We start from the raw sequence: 20,278 nt of genomic DNA, 5'->3' as shown, positions 1-20,278 counted from the left end.
CAGATCCCCTCGCAGGTGCCTAGTCTCCAGACACTGTAATTTGAAAAACTTAAGCCTTTCTTCGTAAGAGCAACCCTTTGTTCCATTCACTAATCTTGTTGCCCTTCTCTGTACTCGTTCCAGCAGTTCTACATCCTTCTTGAAATGAGGCCTCCAGACCATCGGTGGATACACATTGAGTACTGTATACAGTACTCAAGGTGTGGCCTGACCATTGCCTTATAAAGGGAATAATCACCTCCTTATCCCTGCTAGAAAACTTCCTGTATATCATTGACAGCACACCATGAGCCAATCTTTCAGCCCGTCTGCACTGCACAATTACCCCCAGGTCCCTTTCATTCTCTACCACTGTCAGTGTAGTACCACAGAGTCGATACGTTGCTCTGGAGTTACTGCTTCCTTTATGTAGTACTTTACATTTGTCAGTGTTAAACTTCATTTGCCACCTCTCAGCCCATCTGCTCAACCTTTCCAGATCCTGTTGCAGCAGCATAGCGTCAGTAGTGTTCTTAACAACCCTGCCAATTTTCGCATCGTCTGCAAATTTGGACATTAAGCTTGATATACCATCAATATCATTTATAAATACAGAAAACAACAATGGATCCAACACTGAACCCTGAGGCACTCCACTAATAACATTAGTCCACGATGAGCAGTGTCCATTGATTACCACTCTCTGTCTTCTCCCACTCAACCATCCCTTTAGGCGCCTCCGTAGCCAGGTGGGAACAAGCAGCAGTGCGTAGCACACGCTTCTTGATTAGACCGGGGTTCGAGCCCGTCACTACCAAATATGGAGGATGCGGAAAGGTCAGGGAATGACCACCGTATATTCCCGGAGCAATATGGCCTTAGTTGCTAATGCTCCTAAAAACCAAATACAACAACAACAACCATCCCTTTATCCATAGCAGCAATTTGCCTCCAATGCCACACTGCTCCTATCTGTGCAGCAGTCTTCCAGGTGCAACAGTATCAAAAGCCTTTCTAAGATCCAAATATATGATTTCAAAGTTATTTCCTGCACCCAGTTCCTTTGAGACCACGTCATAGTATCCAATCAAATTGGTCAGGTAAGACATTCCCTTAACAAAACCATGCTGTGTCTGAGCTATAACTGAAGTGTTGTCTAGATGATCCTGCAGTGCTTCTTTAACTAATGCCTCCATTATTTTCCTGGAACCGAAGTTAAACTAACAAGTCTATAATTACTTTTGTCACCCTTTGATCCTCCTTTGTGAATTGGGGTCACATTTTCACATACACCTCCAGTCCATGGGTACCTTCCCTGAGTCCAGAGAAGTTTTCATAATTATTGCTAAGGGCTTGCTTACTTCCTTTGCTGCCACCTTTTTTATGTTTATCTTCAACAATTTCTCCTCCACTTTCCTCTCAGTTATTACAAAATCATCTATCTCACTGCCAGAGTTTAATTCACCCCTGGCATTCCCCTCCCTGAATAACTCTTCATGTTTGTGAATGTAGATGCAAAATACTCATTTAGTTTGTTAGCCATCGGAGCAGGATCATCAACAGTTGAACCATCAATATCCAGTGGACCAATCTGATTCATCCCTTTCTTCTAGACTTTACATAGGTAAAGAACTCTTTGCTGTTTTTCTTTGCATCCTTTGCCAAAGATTTCTCATAATCTCCCTTTGCCTGCCTAATCTCCTTTGTGACTTGGTTACAGACCAGCTTATATCTATCATAGGCTTCGATGTCACCCATTGATTTATATATATCTCATGCATTTTTCTTCTCTGCCATATGTCTCATTAGTTCATCTGACATCCATTTAGGCCAACCCCTGATGGCAGTTACCTCTTTGAGTAAATCTCACTTCAGCACACTGTGATCACCGCCACCTACTGAACCTTGAACAATGTCTTAGTTGGTATGCAAAGCCTAGTAGCTTCCAAGATAAATTCCTTGAATGCTTCCCACTTAGAATTTGCTGTTGGTAACATCATCAGTTGGTCCAACAGTATAGAATTTAAATACTGTCTCAGACCACCATAGTCGCCTTTACAAAAGCAAAAACCCTTCCCTCTACCCCTGATGGCAGTTACCTCATTGAGTAAATCTCACTTCAGCACACTGTGATCACTGCCACCTAGTGGTTCCTTTATCTGCAGATTCTTAATGCATGAAAAATCACTACTGATAATCAGATCAAGAGTATTACTCCCTCTAGTTGCCTCCCGAACATGCCGATGTAGAAAACAATCATCCAAAAAATCCACAAAAGCTTGCTATTGTGTGAATGACCAACCCACAAATTACAGTCAATATCTGGGAAATTAAAATCCCCCATTATAAGAGTCTCTGATTTATTGGCCCTATTTCCCTGTACAGTTTCTTATTATACTCATCAGAGTCATCAGGCCTATAGCACACTCCTACTCTCAATTTTGATCTCCCAATGCGTATGTCACACTAAACTGTCTCGACACTGCACTGTCCAGCGATGTCGACTGGCTTCACTTCCTTGGATTTTATGTGTTTCTTAACTAATAGCACAACCCCTCCTCCCTTCCTATCCTGTCTATTCTTTCTGTAGACATTGTACTCCCCAAATTCCAGTTCTGCATTCCTTATTTCTGTGTGACACCACGTTTCTGATGTCCCAACAATATCTGCCTTTGATGTTTTGAGCAATACCTCAAATTCATCAAATTTATTTACCAAACTCCTAGCACTGGTGTACACTCAAGTATACCTGCACCTGTTCCTATTCTTAGCTACCCTAACACAACCCATGTGTTGTACCGCAATGACTCCCAGCAGTCTCTGAAATACCCTGCATCTTGTTTTCCAGGCTTCTGCTCATTCCAATAGAAGCAGTGCAAGAATCACTTTCCCCTCTGCCAGTGGCTACTATTAATCTATTAGTCCTTGTATCCCCCCAAGCTAGCAACTTTCCGACCCACCTAACACTGCCTCGATAGCATCAGCAAACATTCTTGCACCCTTTCTATTTAAGTGTATCCCATCCCTGTAGAAGCAGTCTCTCCTGTTAACAAGTACAGACCAGGCTGAAAAAAATTCTACCCCTTGAGCCTTGCACAATCTTTCCTGGGCCGAATTGATCGACAAGGCTCTCTTCATATTCTGCCTCCTATTGTGTCCCGGCAGAATTGCAGACACTTTCAAATTCAACCCTAATTCACGGCTTTTTTTCAACAGTGACCTGTACTTGTTAAATAATTCCAACGGTCTCCTACTCTTAATACCAACGTGTACAACAATATCATCTTTTGTGCTCTTAAAACATGATATTCGCTCTTCAACATCATGAACTTTTGCCCCTGGCAGACATGCTCTAGTCCTGTTCCACCTATTCTTTTTACAAAGGATGTTCCCCGTTTCCCTGACAATAGAGCCACCGACAACTGCTAGTTCCTGTGGGACCAGCGCATTCTGCCTTGGGGGTTGCCGCTGTGTTGCGTGATGATCAAGTGCAAGCTCTGGCGTTGATGTGGGCAGCTGAGAGCTTGATGGGTCTTCAATTTAGATCCTTCGAGGGCATCCACCCTGTCCTTCAAGCTCTCATATAGGCCCATAACAACGCTGAGTTGTCGCTTGATTTTCTCACACATTCCTACATCGCGCACACACAAAGAAATTGAAATTTCAATAAAATTTCAATTTCAGTACAAAATTATAACCCTAAACTTGTATTCCGTTATATAACTTCAGTATCAAGTTATGTATTAATTAATTGTGTTACGTTTGTAAAATCTAAGTCGTTATATGTATTTAGTTAAAAAGTACAATTTAATTGAAAATGAAGTTTAACAAGATTAATAACTTTTACTGATTAATTGATATTATATACTATACTATACTATACTATACTAAGCTAAGCTAAGCTAACGGGATATGACCTTGTATAGTATAACACTGGCGGCAAGTTACGAACGGTAAATCTACGGACACTTAAGTATTAATTCACTTCCAAAATCTCTGTCTGAATTGAGAATAAACCAAGGATCTTGACTGGGTCTATGAGCTACTTATAGAAAATAATTTAATATAACAATTACTCAATAAAGTGGCTAAATATAGTTAAAAAAAATTGCGTTTGCCCGAGCTGCAAAACTTGTAAAACATGTGGATTGGATATCCTTACCGATACTAAGTAATAATCTCCAAAATCTCCATCTAAGTTAAAATTTAAACTAAGTATCGTAACTAGGAATATAAAGCTACTCTAGAAAATAAGTTAATATGGTATTTTAAGCCAATTTAAGTTAATAAAACAAAAAAACTTTTCTATTTTCCGGAGCCGTAAAAACTTCCGGTTCTCCAATAAATGTGGGAAGGCTATTCAAGATAGCCTTCCCACACATGCTGAATATCGCAATTGGATGGTATCCAAATCTCCAGGTTCATTTTCTTTTTACACTAAATCTTGCAACAATAGTAATCAGTCCAAACTAGATTTCGAACAGGGTAAGAGTAGGAAACTTACTTCTTGTCCAAACGTTAATCGAGAATTCTGGTCTCTTTCCGAGGCTATTGGTAGCAACTCTTGTCCATCACTGTTCGCACCTCTATCAAAACTAGATGGTTCTATTACAACTTTAGCCAGAGATAAAGCTGATCTCTGGTTTAACCCGTTAGTAACCCGTTGTCGCTCTTGGAAGAAAGGAAATTTATTGTCATCATGTTGCAGTTCACTGCATTTTTAAAATCTTCTAATGGGATTACTATGAGGAATAATGGCTCGACTTGTCGCTTATACGCGGATGTAAGCAACGAATTTTAACAAATGTTAAAATGGAGTTGAAATTTTCAGAACGCGATGTAAGTGCTGCATATATGAGGGCAGAGTAAGTTTGGATATCCTCCAAAATAACAGCTAACGATTAGGCTATTGCGTGGTGAATTCATTGAAAAAGGTTAAAAATTATATAAAGGCAACAGCGGAGTGGAAAAAAAAACGTCGTAGGGGTGGTGGTATTACTTGAGCAGTCGCCAAAGAAGATCGTACGACGGTGTGCCAGATGTAGTTTGGAAACAGAATCGTGCATTCTTGAGTTCTCAGAGGCACTAAACGAGGTTGTTGTACACAGCGTCATTTACGTGTTTTTTTTTTTTTTTTTTGTCAGCTTCTATCAGAGGCAGCATTTACAGTACAGTAGTGCACTCTTCTGTCTCATATCCAGTCTTTGTTTTCATGTTGAAAGCGTTTTCATCTATTCAATAAAGCAAAAATATCTAAATCACGAATTTAGATATTTTACCAAAATATCTAAATTCGTAATTTAGATAAAACCAAAGTTTCTAAATTCGAATATGTATTTCTCTCTCTCTCATATATATATATATATATATATATAAAGAAATTCTTAAGACTGGAAACTGTAGTATTTAATTGTTCATGGCAAATATGTTTCTGTCTTTTTTGTAATAGTTTTATAGATATTATCACGCTTGTAATTAATTTTTATATAAAAATATTGATTTGATCGATTTATATTTAAAAACCATCGATGAGGTGCCCAGGCCTCGTCGATGTCGTGGTAAACGTAGAAACATACTCCTTATGCGAGCTGATAGACAGGAAACAATGTGTGTTGGGAGGGGTTATGTTATTACTTGTCGTTTTAGAACGTTCTGTTTTTTTAAAGGAACATCATTCAATTCCTTACAGAGCTAGGTTATAAGTCCTTGAGTTCAGGATTCAAGAAAAAAAAAAAAAAAAACAGGAACAGACTTACGTTCCGGAATGGCCGCTACTTCCAGTTTCCTTGCGTTCAGGCTTCCTTCGTGGCACACTGCCTTGAGATGCCGGACAAGGCTTTCTTTCTCTCACGTTTTTTTTTTTTTTTTGTCTTTTTCTTCATCTTGCTACCACGAGATGCGAACTCTGACCACCAAAAAATCTACTTGTACTTCAACCCGCAACTCACGATTTTCTCTCCTTAGACCATAGAGACGTCAGATACAGATTGGACACTTTTTTTCCCTTTTCTTCCCCCGAATTTTGTTTTTCCCTGAAGTTTGGAACGCCTCCCCCAAGGACCCCAACGAATTCCCATACCTGTTTAATTTTTATTCCTCCTATTTGCTAAAACATTTCACCACAACTGCCTCCCTATCGCGCAGACCAACCCTTCTCTAGAAATTTCTTATTTTTTTCTCACACGGCAGTATGACTTTTTTATGTTTGCCGGTAACCTCCAAAACACTCAATTTTCGTGTTTACACTTTCGCTGCTAAATATGGCCAACATGCCAAATTATCAGCCACCATGACGCAGTTTTCTTTTTATGCGAACACTGGACGTTCACTAATTTACTGTTTACTTCATAATGGTGGCTTAGATCAAAATAGACGCTTCGTAATCCCATTTACGTGTCCTATTGTTCTTGCCCTCAGCAATTCTTTCACGCATGTTCTCAAATGTCACCCCTCTACCTAGTCCCGCTGTCCCTGTTTGCACTTTTATTATTATTATTATTATCCGTTTATTTCCATAAGGAAACCACCCCGGGACGGCAAAGTGCCAGGAGGGTGCTAAGTACATATCAGGGTACGAGATACTACGTGCAGTGGGTTACATATACTGAACACGTAGTCTCGTCCCGAAATATTATATACACATTTTATGTTTAATATATATAGTATTTACACATTGATGATTCTGTACATACATTATACAACTGATATATTTACAATTCACTAATAATTCCATCTATAAATTACATATTTACATAACTGTTACAGAAGGTATATTTTTACAGTCAACAAATTATTATTGTTCTGAAAGCAGAAAGTTTCTCTTTTACTCTAAATTCTTTGGTACTTTGCAGCCGATTCATATTTTGGTAAGTCTATACGAATCCTGGAAGATCTCTTTCCGGTATGTTGCATCCTCACACAGTTTTTCGGCATCTATGTGTAGTGAGTTAAATATTTTTGCTGCATTTGATGGGAAGAATCTTTGCAGGCTACTAAGATTGTTCAGGACTGGACGCAGTGGATTATTTACTTCCCCGCAACGTCTAGCAGTGGCACGCGGTTTGACTAGAATATTATCCAGGACTGGAGCATCCACTCTGCCTGTGAGCATTTGTGCGAGAGTGTGTATGTTCCTGTTAATTGTCCGCTGCATCCAGGGTGTGATGTTAAGGTTTGAGTAGAGAATGGCCCTTGAGATAGTAAAAGGGTGGCCAGCAATTCTGTTAAGCCATCGCAAGAACCAGTACTCGATCCCAAGGACGGACTTATAATGTGAATCTGGAGCTGAAGACCAGATTTGCGAGGCATACATTGCAATTGGCAGGACACACATTAAAATGTACTTGGTCGCTAGCTGAGGATCCCTAATTCCTACCAGTTCCTGTCTAGTAGCCCATAAAGCGGCGAATATTTTTGTCTTCATATGGGCGAAGTGTTGAGCAAAGGTGAGTCTGTCATCCCACTTAAGACCCAGGTCCAGGTGAGAGTGCACTTTTACCACATTAGACCCGTTCACAGAGATCGAAATGTCATTTTTATTCTGCTTGCAAGTTATGGTCATTTGGGCAGACTTCTGCGCATTAATACGGAGTCCGATGCAATCCAGGTAGCGCTCAAATTCTCTGATTGTGCTATTTGCCATCTGACAAATACCTTCTGCTGATTCATGGTCTTTGGAAGTGATGAAGAATTTTACATCGTCAGCATATGTTATAAAATTGTAGTACCGTGCAAGAAACGGCTCCAGGGCGGCCGCGAAGAGAGTAGCCGAAAGAACTCCCCCTTGTGGCACTCCTCGCGAGATGGTAAAGCAAGATTGTAGCTTTTGGTGCTTAACAATAAGTTTTCTATGTTCTAGCAGGCTGGTTATTATAGTTAACAAATTTCCTCTTACATTAAAATAATTCTTTAAAATCGCAATGAGCGCTGGAATTGAGACGTTGTCGTAGGCTGCGGAGATATCCAAAAAAATAATATCAATTTGCTCCTTCTCATTTAGTGCTCTCTGCACGCGAAAAAGGGTTTCCAGTAAGTTTGTTATTGTTGATCTACCCGAAATAACTGAGTGCAAATGCGGTGGTCTATGGCTGAAGCAGTGTTGATTGATGGTGGGAAGCAGTGCTTTTTCGAATACCTTCTGTAGGGTGCAGCTGACAGAAATTGGTCTGTAATCCTTAGCCAATTTTGGGTGTTTAATCTTTGGTATTGGGGTTACAATGTAATTTTTCCAGGCTTGCGGGAAAGCTCCTGACCTGATGATTTCCTGATAGATGTGCAGTAATAGATCTATTATAAATGGGCTACTTATCTTAAGGATGAACATTGGAAATTTGTCTGGTCCAACAGTGGCCTTATTGGGCAGATCGTTGATTGCTTTCATTACGCTCTCTTTGGTGATTTGTATTTCACTCAAAGGAGGTCTTGTTGGTTCCTCTATTGCCGAATGGTTTCGCTTGTTTAAATCTTTCAGGAATTCAAAAATTTTGTTACCATTATCAGTGTTCTCAATTTGATTCAGTCCATGCAGGTTACTAAAAGTGTTATTAGCCCATTCCTTGAAAATGCATTCGGTCATATTCTCTGTGCTATTTCTATTGCTAGTAATTCTTTTTGCTCTTTTTAGTTTATTATGAACAACACTGCAGTGTGCCTGTCTTTTTGCTTTAATGAAATGTGCTCTTTCTTTCTTATAACGAATGTGATCGGCAGGATGACCCGTTCTTTGCCATTTTCTATACAGTTTTTGCTTCCTGAGGAAACTTGCTTTCAGTTGTGGGTTAAACCATTCTTTTGTTCTCTCAGATATTTTGATTTCTTTTGCTGCTCCTTCCAATGCTGTTTGGTATAGCTTTTTAGTGATCATTTCTAAAGCTTCGTCTACTGGCTTTTCTTGCAGGTCATTCCAGTTGTAACTAGTCAGGTGACTGAGAATGACCTCTGATTTAATATACTTCACGGAGAAAAGATACTTACTTTGCTTTTCCCAGTTCGTGTGGTTACCCTGCATGTATTTGTGTATCTTCAGTGCTGCTTCTATTTCAATGGGATTGTGGTCCGACTTAAATTTTATGCAGTTTTGCGCTAGCCTTATGTCTAAGGAACTATGATACAACAGGTCAAGTTGCTGCATTCCCCTTGTCACTGGTGTCGGAAGCTGCGTTAAGTGCAATGCACCCAATGTAGCATCCAGCTCTTTCTTGGCCTCCCTGTGTTTCGGAAAAGGCAAATTAAAATCTCCCGCTATTATTGTGTCGACTGATGGCTTTAGATTTGCAGCAAGCCAAGCATAGAGTTCGTTTCTTGTCTCCTTTGAGTGCTCAGGTGGGAGGTATATGATGCATAACTGTATTTTCACGTGCTCTTTTGAAAAGGTAACGCAAATCCCTTCAAAATTATTTGAATTGGTTTTTCGTTCTCTTATAGGCTGGTATTTATTTTGATAGCAAATTATAACTCCCCCTCCTCGCCTATCTGTTCTTCCGGTTCCCACACATTTGCAGTTTGCTGCCGCAGTTAGCCGATCTAACTGTTTTCCATTTCCCAACCAGGTTTCGATTAGGCAAATGAAATCCAGGTCCTCGTACATCATCATCGTTTGTAGGGTGTGGAGCTTATTTGAGATGCTCCTCACGTTTTGTACAAACAGGTGGATGTGATGTTCTGCATTCCCAGCTGGGGGTAGTTTTCTTGATTGCTATTGAGCCCGATTCCTTGCATCATTTTTAACCAGTGGTCTGGCCCATCTGTCTCTGTAGGGCTTGACTAAGGTACCTACTGGCCAGGCGCTTACGTCTTGTAGGCGAGTTGCTTTATCTGGTGGACAAGAGATTATAAAGGAGGAGTAAGCTGGGTGTCGTGTTTTCACCTGCTTTACTTCCACAGTTATCCCATGTTCGCCCTCACACATGGCTTTAATGTTTCTGGGCTGTGTTGTGGGTCCCAGCCTTGATACAAAAATTTGCTCTCTGGTTGCAACGGAAGTAATGTTGTACATTTCAGAAAACCGTTTGTTTGTTTCAGGTGTGTTACAGGAAGACACGTTAATACTTTCTCTGTGAACTGGATTACGTCGTCGGCTGTCCTCGGCGAGAGTAGGCATGAAATTTTGGGATGGGCGGGTTTTTCTACCCTCAAAAGTGTTATGCTTTTTAGGTAGCATAGTGATGTGCGCATAAGTGAGTGGGTTTGCAGGAACATGATTTGAGGGGGAAGATGTAACTCTGGAGTTCGTACTCTTGGAATACATGCATGCTCCAATCATTTCAGTTGATTCCTGTTGTCCTAATATTTCTGAGGCTTCTTTATTTTGGTTTCGACTTTTCCTAGTGGAATGTGTGGAGCCATTTCCTTGTGCTGCCCCTAAAGTTTCACTGGGTTTACTCGAAATTACTTGTTTCCATTTAGCCGCTATTTAACATATACGTCTATAACTTCCCCATCCCCAAATCCAGTGTTTCTTCAAACTTTAACCTTATTTACATTAAAACTTAATATCCAATCTTAATATTTATTATTTTTAAATTAATATTCGGGCATTAATACTAATTCTCACTTTCCATTTCCCTTTCTGGATTTATTTTAGCTAAATAGATATCTCTATTATATTGGTAAGACTACATCTTACAAGTGGAATGGTTGATCACGGACTTTAATCATGGTACGAGCAGCGGTATTTACAAGACCCGATTAAATGAAACCACCTCCGTATATATATACCCGGTTAGGGCACTCATGCTTACCCATCGCGAATGATGCCTAAAATTTACATCAGAACGGCATCATTGAACCATTGACAACTGGAAAAAATTTACCATCCGATGAATCACATTTCCTGCTATGCCGTGTGGACGGTTAGATTGGAGGCAAGGTGATAAACTGGAGAGGAATCACTCGGATGTCCTAGTCCAACAGAAACAGACAGATGGCGGCAATGTTTTGATATGGGGATGTTTTCCTGGTGATGTCCTGGAGGCCTTATACCCCTACACCACATTATACTAAAAACTACTTATCCATTGTAGCTAACATAACCTAACCTGTTAGTGCAAAAAGCACTAGGTAGTAGTATCTGGCCAGGATATATATGCCTAGATATGGGCACTAGAAAACAGATGTGGTTTCAACCTTCTTGGGGGAGTGGGCAGAAAGGCCTAAAACAACACAACAAGATAAACCTTCACTTAACACAAACACACACTTATACAACAAAATCAGGCCTGTAGACAGTCATATTGTTTTCAGCACAGTTTTTAAAGGTGGAGTTTGGCTAACGAATAGGAGCCACCTAAAAATGTTATGCATATTTACTTATATTCTTACATACATATCAATTTTCATAGTTTGTAAGTGAAGCTTTATAATTGAAATGCGTTTATTGCACAGAATCAGATGATTCTAAATAGAAAGTGTAAATATAAAGTGTTTGTATATATGTAAATAAATGTAATATAAAAATGTATCCACTGTGATTATATTTCTAAAAATGCGCCTTGGTTTTTTAATTCAGTAGAACTCATAAAACTAAAATAATAAGTGGAACCACCTCAGGTTGGTTCCACAAAATGTAATTAGACGGCTCACTGCCGTCCAATTACATTTTGCCAGTATCCAAAATTTTTCCTTATTGCTAGTACATTGGATTTGGGCTGCGCAAGATATGGGCTATTTGCTGGTACACACGGGCCTAGTACTTGCTCAAGTGGGTACGGGATTTTTTTTTTATGCGCTGTAGAATAGAAGTTTCCGAGATCGGCCACGGTACATGCACTGGACAGACTTTATGCACTGGATGACCTTCCTAGTGGCAAAGTGACTAGAAAGAACACAACAACACGCATATTGCACAAACATAAAGAGACATTTCTGGCTTTTCACCGAGTTCCATATTCATCACAATGTACCAAGCAGGAGTCGAACTGACGCTCGTGTTCCTCCCTAAATAAGATACTGTACGTGTCTATATGTCAATCCCTTGTGGCTTATCATCTACATCTCTTCATGCTGTGACTATCTTCCCGAGTGACACAGAGGTATTTCACCAGGATAATTCGCCGCTGCCGGTATTTTTCGGGACTGGTTCGGTGAACATGAAAGTGACTTCCAGGTGCTACTTAGTTCGATGAATATGAATCTAATGGAACATCTCTAGGATTAGCGGGATCGACAGATTCAGTGTTTGGATTCTCCACCAAGGACTATCGCAGATCTACAGGACGAATTCTGGCGACACAGTACAACATACCTCGTGCAACGTTCAGAGACCTTATAACGTCCATGTCTCGCCATGGGGCAGCGGTATTGGCGACAAGAGGAGAAAATATCCACTGTTAGGTGGGTATTTCCTCCTCTAGATTGGTGGTCATAATGTTTTGACTAGACAGAACGCATATTTGCACGTCACCAGGTCCTCCTCCGAGAAAGTATAATAATTTCCCCACTAGCCATTCTGGTTTCGAATCAATTCAGAAAAATAGGGGAATTTTTATCTGCCTCTTCAATCGGGTGTGTTGTTAACCGATCTCAGAGCCTGCAAATCGGCCCGAACATAATTATAGAGAGACGGTTCACTGCCGTATCATGACCTAACATTGTAAATGTATCGCAAAAATAACACCAAGAAGAACAGTTAAAGATGATTCAGTAATTGAAAGAGCAGGTGTTACTATTTTTCTTCTTTTATGATGAAATTCGACTATTTATTTACATTCAACATATAATAAATTAGAACAAATTTGTATACACTCACAGATTAAAAGTATTCTCTCATAGTCTCACGCTGGGCCCCACGTTTTTTAATGAAAAAAGTTCAGAGAAATTCTTAAATAATTTTTGAATTGGAATAATTTTTATAGTCAGTACCACACACACAGAATGTGATGCATCAGTTTTCCAATATAAATACTATGAAATGTAGCAATCAACTCAATGATGCACAGATAGATTTTAATATAAATATAAAATACTGATTACATATAAACTTATTATTATTATTACTATTGGTTTTAGGAATCTACACAGAACGAGCTTACGCTGAGCAACGTTGCGGGCTGTTTCTACATTTTAATAGGAGGATTAGTTTTAGCAATGATTGTTGCACTACTGGAATTCTGTTATAAATCGAGAATGGAAGCTGCAAGATCGAAAGTAAGAAAAATAAAATAATTTTTATTCCATTTTTTAACAATTCGTTTTAATTAGAAAGTGCTCTAAAAAGATAATTTATTTATAATTTAGTTAAACGGAATACTACTCGCTAATTGTATTCAAATGCACTTGAATGCTTTTCAAATGCATTTAGATTTTGAATCTTGTGCCGGTTCAGGTGCTCCTCCAAGAATGTATAGTGATCTCGCCACTTGTCATTCTGGTTTCGAATACTTTTAAAAATAAAGGAATTTTTAAAGTCCTCTTCAATCGGGACTGTTGGTCTCCGATTTCAGACAGCCTGTGAATTGGGCCGAACACATTATTATGACATGGTTCACTGCAGTATCAGGACCTAAACTTCTGTAGCGTTGATATTGAATTTTAGGTCTCTGATTTTGTATTATTTGATAAAAATCAAACTTCTAGTAAATAGTTACATAACTCTTCTGTCTCAGAAAGTTTGTTTTCTGAAAACTCGCTAGACATATAATACGAAACAAATAATAGCATCAGTACATAGAAATTAGATTGATTCAAAATGTTTTAATTTGTTGAGAAGGATATCAGTTTTATAATTTCAGGTTCCCCCACCACCCATTTAATTTCGTTTTGATTTTATGCTGTGATGGAATGAATCTGTTTGTAGTCTTAGTTAGTCTGTTGTCCCCACGAATAAGACACGAAAATATTAATTTAAATTTATACTCTTTCTCGCGAAATTAATATAGCATTATTATTGAATTTTATATCTGGAGTCCTTTATAAAATAACTATTACAATTATATTCTTCGTGCATGACTTCAAAATTATATATTTCAATGATTTATTATTATTTTTGTTATTATTTTGCATTCTTTAGTGATTATTAATGTAGTTTATCCAAAAAGGACAACTTATTTTGTCCTATAGGGATAAATTGACTACGAACAATTATTTCGATTAAAAGAATTTTGATAAAAATAATTGTCTATGAACTTCCACTCCTAATCGTTAATGTTAAATTATTATAAATTAATTGCGAACAACAACAAAACCCTGCAAAGTAATAGTAATATAAATTAAAAGAAAATTGAATGTTGATATAATTTTAGTGAGTTCGCAATGCACTTTCTGCTTTATTTCTTAGCCCCAATACGAATTAACTACTCATAAATTAATGCACCATATACAGATTTTGTAACTCTTCTCAAACACCAGAATGCAATTTATCTAACTGTGTTTCATGGTCAGCAGCGAGTTGGACGAAAGCTTTCATGGGTTGCGAATTCGCAGATAATGAGTAATAAACCCAGCAGTAGGCACTTAATGTTTCCTACTTGTCTTGCACAACACGTTCTCTCTAATGGGTAATACATGACCAATCCGGGCATTCGAGGATTTGGAGTCGAATCATAAATGAAAATTAAAACATCGCGCTTCACAAGCTGTATATAATCACCTAGAGTTTCTTTTCAAGGTTCGTGGCACTGATTCATTTCGGTGGATATGATTAATGCTTCGTGGACTCATTTATCATTCCTAACTCGCGATCTTTCTTTAAACGTTTTACTTATTTATCTGTGTTCTCTCTACCTGATCATGTAATGTTCAAGAATGGTGGGTCTTTAGTTAGAGGAGTTATATGCATTAATATTCTTTCTATTGACCAAATGACTGTGATTGTTCCGATTGAGTAACGCAGCTAATTGCTTTCGATTGGAAACTTAGCTAACTGTATTTTTTAACTGGGTCACTATCTCATCCGAGTACATGCTTTTATGGTATAACTGTACCACTTCGATTTTGATATAATAGTAAAAAATAAAAACCCATATCGTTGTTTTTCATTAATCAATAAAAAAAAAACATTTATATTTTAACTCAAATGGGTTTTTAAATTATATTAAAATAGATCGATGTTCTATTATATTAAAAGTAAATTTTATCCAAATAAGGTAAAACAGTTGTAATGTGTGTGGTTTGCTATTAATTTCGCAAGCATATGATTAAAAAGCCAGTAACATTTCTTTCTATAAAGTCAGTTAAGTCACGCAGAAATTAAATACGCACGTTATATCCGGTACTGAATGATTCAAAATACTGTATTAACCGGAAATTGCATAAGATTGTGATGTTTTTTGATGATAACCATTAAATTTTAGGTACGTATTATATTATTTAAGATGACCAAGATTAAATGTTGTTGGTTGGGTCGTTGTTGTTGGATTTTAGGCACGTCGGCAACTTAGCCCATACTCAAAGTAGGGGGAGATGTAACTCTCCCTTAAATAGAAGGGGTGCAAGAATATTTGCTGAAAAGAGTGTAATGGTGACATTTTTCACTACATAATTATCCTTATTTATCCAACTTACTAAAAAATCGAAATGCAATGCCTTTATTCCAAATAAAGTACGTACGTTATTTTATTCAAATGATTGTGTTTATTAATAAATGGAACTGGTTTTTATTTAGGTCTGCTACCGTAAAATGGATGAAATATCACAGACATTTCAGATGTCCTTTTTTGAGTAAACAAAATACAGTATTGTATAAATCTAGTTTACGTAGTCCTATATCATCTTGTGGACACACACAGTTTTCTCCCCTTGTATTTTGATCCTTCCTGCTTTTGAATAACGTGCTTTGCAATTCTTATTGGGGTGAATGTCTTTTATTACGACGTTGTATGATCAGACTGCAGATCGCAGTTTCACCATTTTTCTGGCACTGTTTTCAAAACTATTGCCGACAGAATCTTTAGTTCTTTTTCCATAGACGATCATTTTGCAAAAAAATAAAGAACTGTTTATGGCATCAAATAGATGATCAATGTTTTTACCATATGTTAGTGCGAATCCTTGTGTCGCTTAGACTGGTCTCATCTTACAAAATTTGAAAATCAGTGCCATCCAATGCGCAATCAGAAGCAATTCCCCTTCTGATTAGGAATTAGAATTCCCTTTCAGTTTGCATATTCTACTCCTGAATTTTGAATGTCTCGTAAATATATATAGTGATTTATATGGTGCCATAAAAAAAAAAAAAAAAAACAGGTGAACATGAAATAATTCAAAGAAAGGGACTGCAATCGCAGAAAATTTGTTTTTAACCTCAAGGAAATGTCTAGCCTCTTCAATAATCCATACACAAATGAAGCAAAGGTACCCACTTCAACCCATAATTCCATTCCCACTCTCAACAGTATCTCGTGTTCATTCGTAGCTTGTTGTGAACTTTGTGGTTGAATGGTTAGATTTTCCCCACTTTCAGAAAATCACAAGGAAAAATTAACTCATTTCATTTTCTGTCACTCCTCTTCTCTCCCTTCAACTAGTATCAGAGATGAAATGAAGACCGTATAAAATGCTTCTCTTTCATTTTAGAGGACAGAATTTTCATAGCATCAATAATAACTAAAAAAAATCCGTCCAATGGGATTTAACTCCAGGGGCTCACATCTGGTGAGTATGGGATTGGCACACCCAGGGTCCTGAGCTGGATACCATCATTCTTCTCTTCTTGGTGATTCCCTTCTCTCTCTCTCTCTCTCTCGGTAACTTGGAAATTTTTTTTTAGCTGGTGCAGCATAAGCCTCAGGCTTCCTTGCACTATATGGCTAGTAATAATAATAATAAAAAATATCTAAAAATTAATTGGAAGACGGGACTATTGTTTGCTCATCATTGTGAGATAATTAATTGAGACTACACTATTATATCACATGATATATTAAGTAATTTATTATCTAAATGATACAGTTTTAAAGGAAATAACCTCCTCAATGCCAAACACCTAAACTATTTTTGGGTACGTTTCTAGAACTGACTGTCTCCCATATTCAAGCCTAAGTGGTTATAACATTGGTTTGAGGTACAATTTTCTAGAAAGTTTTGCAGAACTCTATTAATAATCTAATTATGTTAAATTATTACTTAAAGCTGTAGCGGTTACTGATGCGGTTATAATTGCTTGGTTTCAACTTTTGGTTACAAAATAATTCTTTATTGGTAATTTGATAGCATCCCACATTATTATGTCTTAGTATATCGTAATTAATTAATCACACCATTAGTATATAATAATTAATTAATTCATTTATACAATTTAGCTGGAATCCTTAGAGTTACTCTCCTATATTAAGTTGGAAACTTACCTCCTTGCGCGATCCTGTAGTGGAGTTTTCTGGGAAGAGTCTGTGGGAGGGTTTATAAATATATAGGTTTGGGTTGATATTGGTGTAATTAATCATTTTTTTTTACGAGACTGTTTTCGAGCAGGAGCATATATCAGGGGAGATTTTTTTTTATTCCTACCTTAACCCTCGTCACCAGCGCACCAGGTAAATCTGAACGAGGTTAAGGTAGGAGAGTAAATCTTGTTTCTTGTTTATTGCTGAGCTTCTGAAACATTTTATGAAGTAGACATCATCAGCAACTTCGTCAACAATAAATGCCAACATTAAAAGCTATAGCTCTGATGAACCAATATTCTCCATTAGTAGAGCAAATCATCAACAGAACTCTTAACAACAGCTACATCTCCCCGGAAAAAAAAAAAATAAAACCAAAGAACCAGTTTATCTTATAATAAATTCTAGCAGCATTACAACAAAAGCAGCAAAAACCTATAATATACGTATATTCTATGAAGGAACCCAGTCTCCCAAAAACAGAAGCTTACTAAGAATCAACATCGACCATCCGACCCCCGAGAGGCCTAATAGACTATATCCAGTGCTGTTGTTTGTTTGTTGTTGTTTGTTATTTGGTTTTAGGAGCATTAGCAACTAAGGCCATATTGCTCCGGGATATGCGGTGGTCATTCCCTGACCTTTCCGCATCCTCCTTATTTGGTGGTGACGGGCTCGAACCCCGGTCTAATCAAGAAGCGTGATATATATCCAGTGCTCCTGAAACTTGACCTACATCGGTGAATCATATAGAAGGCTAAAGAATGACAGGGCAGGATCCACACATCAGAAACAGCCTCCACCGCCCTTTCCTGCAGAGGACTTGGGACCTAGTAATTTCGACAGGTTCATCGTATTCCAGAAGAACTTTTAACGAAGACTGTTTAATAATATTAAAACCTCAGCAGTAAACAAGAAACAAAGAGTCATCTTTCGCAGAGCCATGCTGAAACTACTCTGTCATATAATGATAAACAGCCCCAACAAAGGACATCACAAGATTGTCTGCATTGTCTGTTGGAACAAGCAATGCATGTCGATTGCTTTCATATATGTCACCGTACTCAAACCATAGTCATTGAATGCATGCGTACCATGATTCACCATCTAAATGCTAGTTTCCGCTTTTCCGAGCGCCGGTCTCTAAGTTTAAAACGCCACTGTAAGCACATTCGATTTCATGTTCAATAAGAAATGTCCCGCTTATTCTCCATGAAAATCTTGACCATTCAGTTCCGGTTGGATCAGGGATGTAGCAATGCTATTTTCATGCTTTGGTGAGTATGTTAATGCTATAAGACTGTGTTAAAGTCGTACCTAGAGGCCCTGGTTCCCCAGCAGTACGAGCTGCACGCTTCCCTACAGCTGGTATGGAAAAGTCTTTTGTTCAATAAAGATTACCTAGTACCTACAATCTTTTCTCAAAACGACCTTGGAGTTCAAATTATTATAAAAAAAAAAGGAAACTTGTAATTAACCTCTACTTGCATTTTTGCATAGCTTATAAAAAAAAAAATTGAGGTCGTGTTTTTTAATTAGCGTTAGAGGTATTATAAATATTGACCAGTATCAATTAAGATTTGGTAATTGTTTATATGAACATTGCGTTGCTTTGTTTCCGTCAATTTTATTACTCCAAAGAAATTAGTTGATTGATGAAGAACAGTCATATTTCTCTTTGGATTCTACAATACGAATCCCTCGGATTGATTGGTCGGTTGTAGGGTTTTAGGTGCTTCAGCAACTGAGGCCATGTAATATGTCATCGCTAAATTGCGTGTGTTCTGTGGTTGATTTCCTCTTTGCTGGACGAAAAACCGGAGTTTGCGAAAGAAAACTCTGGTGTTTGGTCCCCACGCCTGAGACCGACTAACTGAGCCACGTCGTGGAAAAAAAAAAAAAAAAATTCCTTGCGTCATTGACGGGATTCGAACTAAGGTATTATACATATGGTGCAGGGAGAAAATCCATCGGATTTACAGATTGATATACGAATTATAGAAGATATGTTTACAAAATAGAAGTTTTTAACCACAACACATTATCTAATGTTGATTTTATAAAGATCAAAAATACTATCCGAGGAGTAAATGAAGAGAAATATATCACTGAATGAATGAAGAGTATGAGCATGACAGTTGTTTGTAATAGAACAATATATAACGGTACCGTGAACTGTTCAGAAAGGAGTTGTCACGTATAGCGGATGGAAATTGGCCTAGTGGGCCAATGGGTCTAGTGGGTCAGAGCAACACTTGCTTCAGTTCGTCGTGCTGATAGGCTTAATAAGGATGGTTGATTCATCAATTCGTTGACATTTAAGATAAATTCAACTATTCATTGTCGAATCGTTGCTTGAGACAAAATTTCCTCCCTTTTGTTAAGACAACTGCGAAATACATACAGAAGTTTAAAATTTAAATGTTACCAAATGCACGTTTCATTAATTAAAATTTTTTTTCGTAAAGTTAAGACAATAATGCAACCACAAAACATCGTCATGGATCTTATTGTATATGCCGATTTCAAGCAGCATTCAGTCCATTAATTTACAACTTATTTCATACATCATTGCAGTTCCCACCGTGCATTTTACTGCAGCTAAATTTCACTTGTATATTCCCCTTTCCAAACTTTCTTCTATGCTTCGTAAATATCTAAATTATCTCTCTTTCTCGTATTACCCTTTGAAACCATTTTGGATCTTTTCACTCAGTCTCACATTTCTGCTCGCTATGTAGGTCATGCATATATACATGCATTCATTCATATATACAGCCTTCTCGGCTTAAAGAACTATTCTAACACTAAGTTTCAATGGCCTTTTTTCTTCTTCTGTAGATCCTATCAGTTAGCACATACTCTGAGTACAATATTTCAGTGTCAGTCAACTTCACGTGCTTACTTTTGTGCGGGTTCCATGTTTGCCATCAAAACAAAGACGTAAATTCATCCTCCCTCTGTGTTGGGGCCAAATGCCTTTC

The 20,278-nt window shown here is 37.8% G+C and overlaps 1 protein-coding gene across 2 annotated transcripts in view; it reads left to right on the top strand.

Moving 5' to 3' along the window:
• The window catches only part of LOC150088046 (glutamate receptor 1-like), a 630,662-nt gene that overhangs the window by 556,922 nt on the left and 53,462 nt on the right, over nt 1–20,278 (top strand). For both annotated transcript variants that reach the window (XM_090369308.1, XM_090369309.1), the window contains exon 14: nt 12,985–13,122. In XM_090369308.1, the coding sequence (XP_090225434.1) occupies nt 12,985–13,122 (138 nt within the window). The remainder of the gene's footprint in view (nt 1–12,984; nt 13,123–20,278) is intronic.

Source organism: Mastigoproctus giganteus, chromosome 3 (assembly GCF_048544385.1).
Source record: "Mastigoproctus giganteus isolate SK-2022 chromosome 3, ASM4854438v1, whole genome shotgun sequence".
NCBI lineage: Eukaryota > Metazoa > Arthropoda > Arachnida > Uropygi > Thelyphonidae > Mastigoproctus > Mastigoproctus giganteus.
This window is presented reverse-complemented; position numbering and strand designations above follow the sequence as displayed.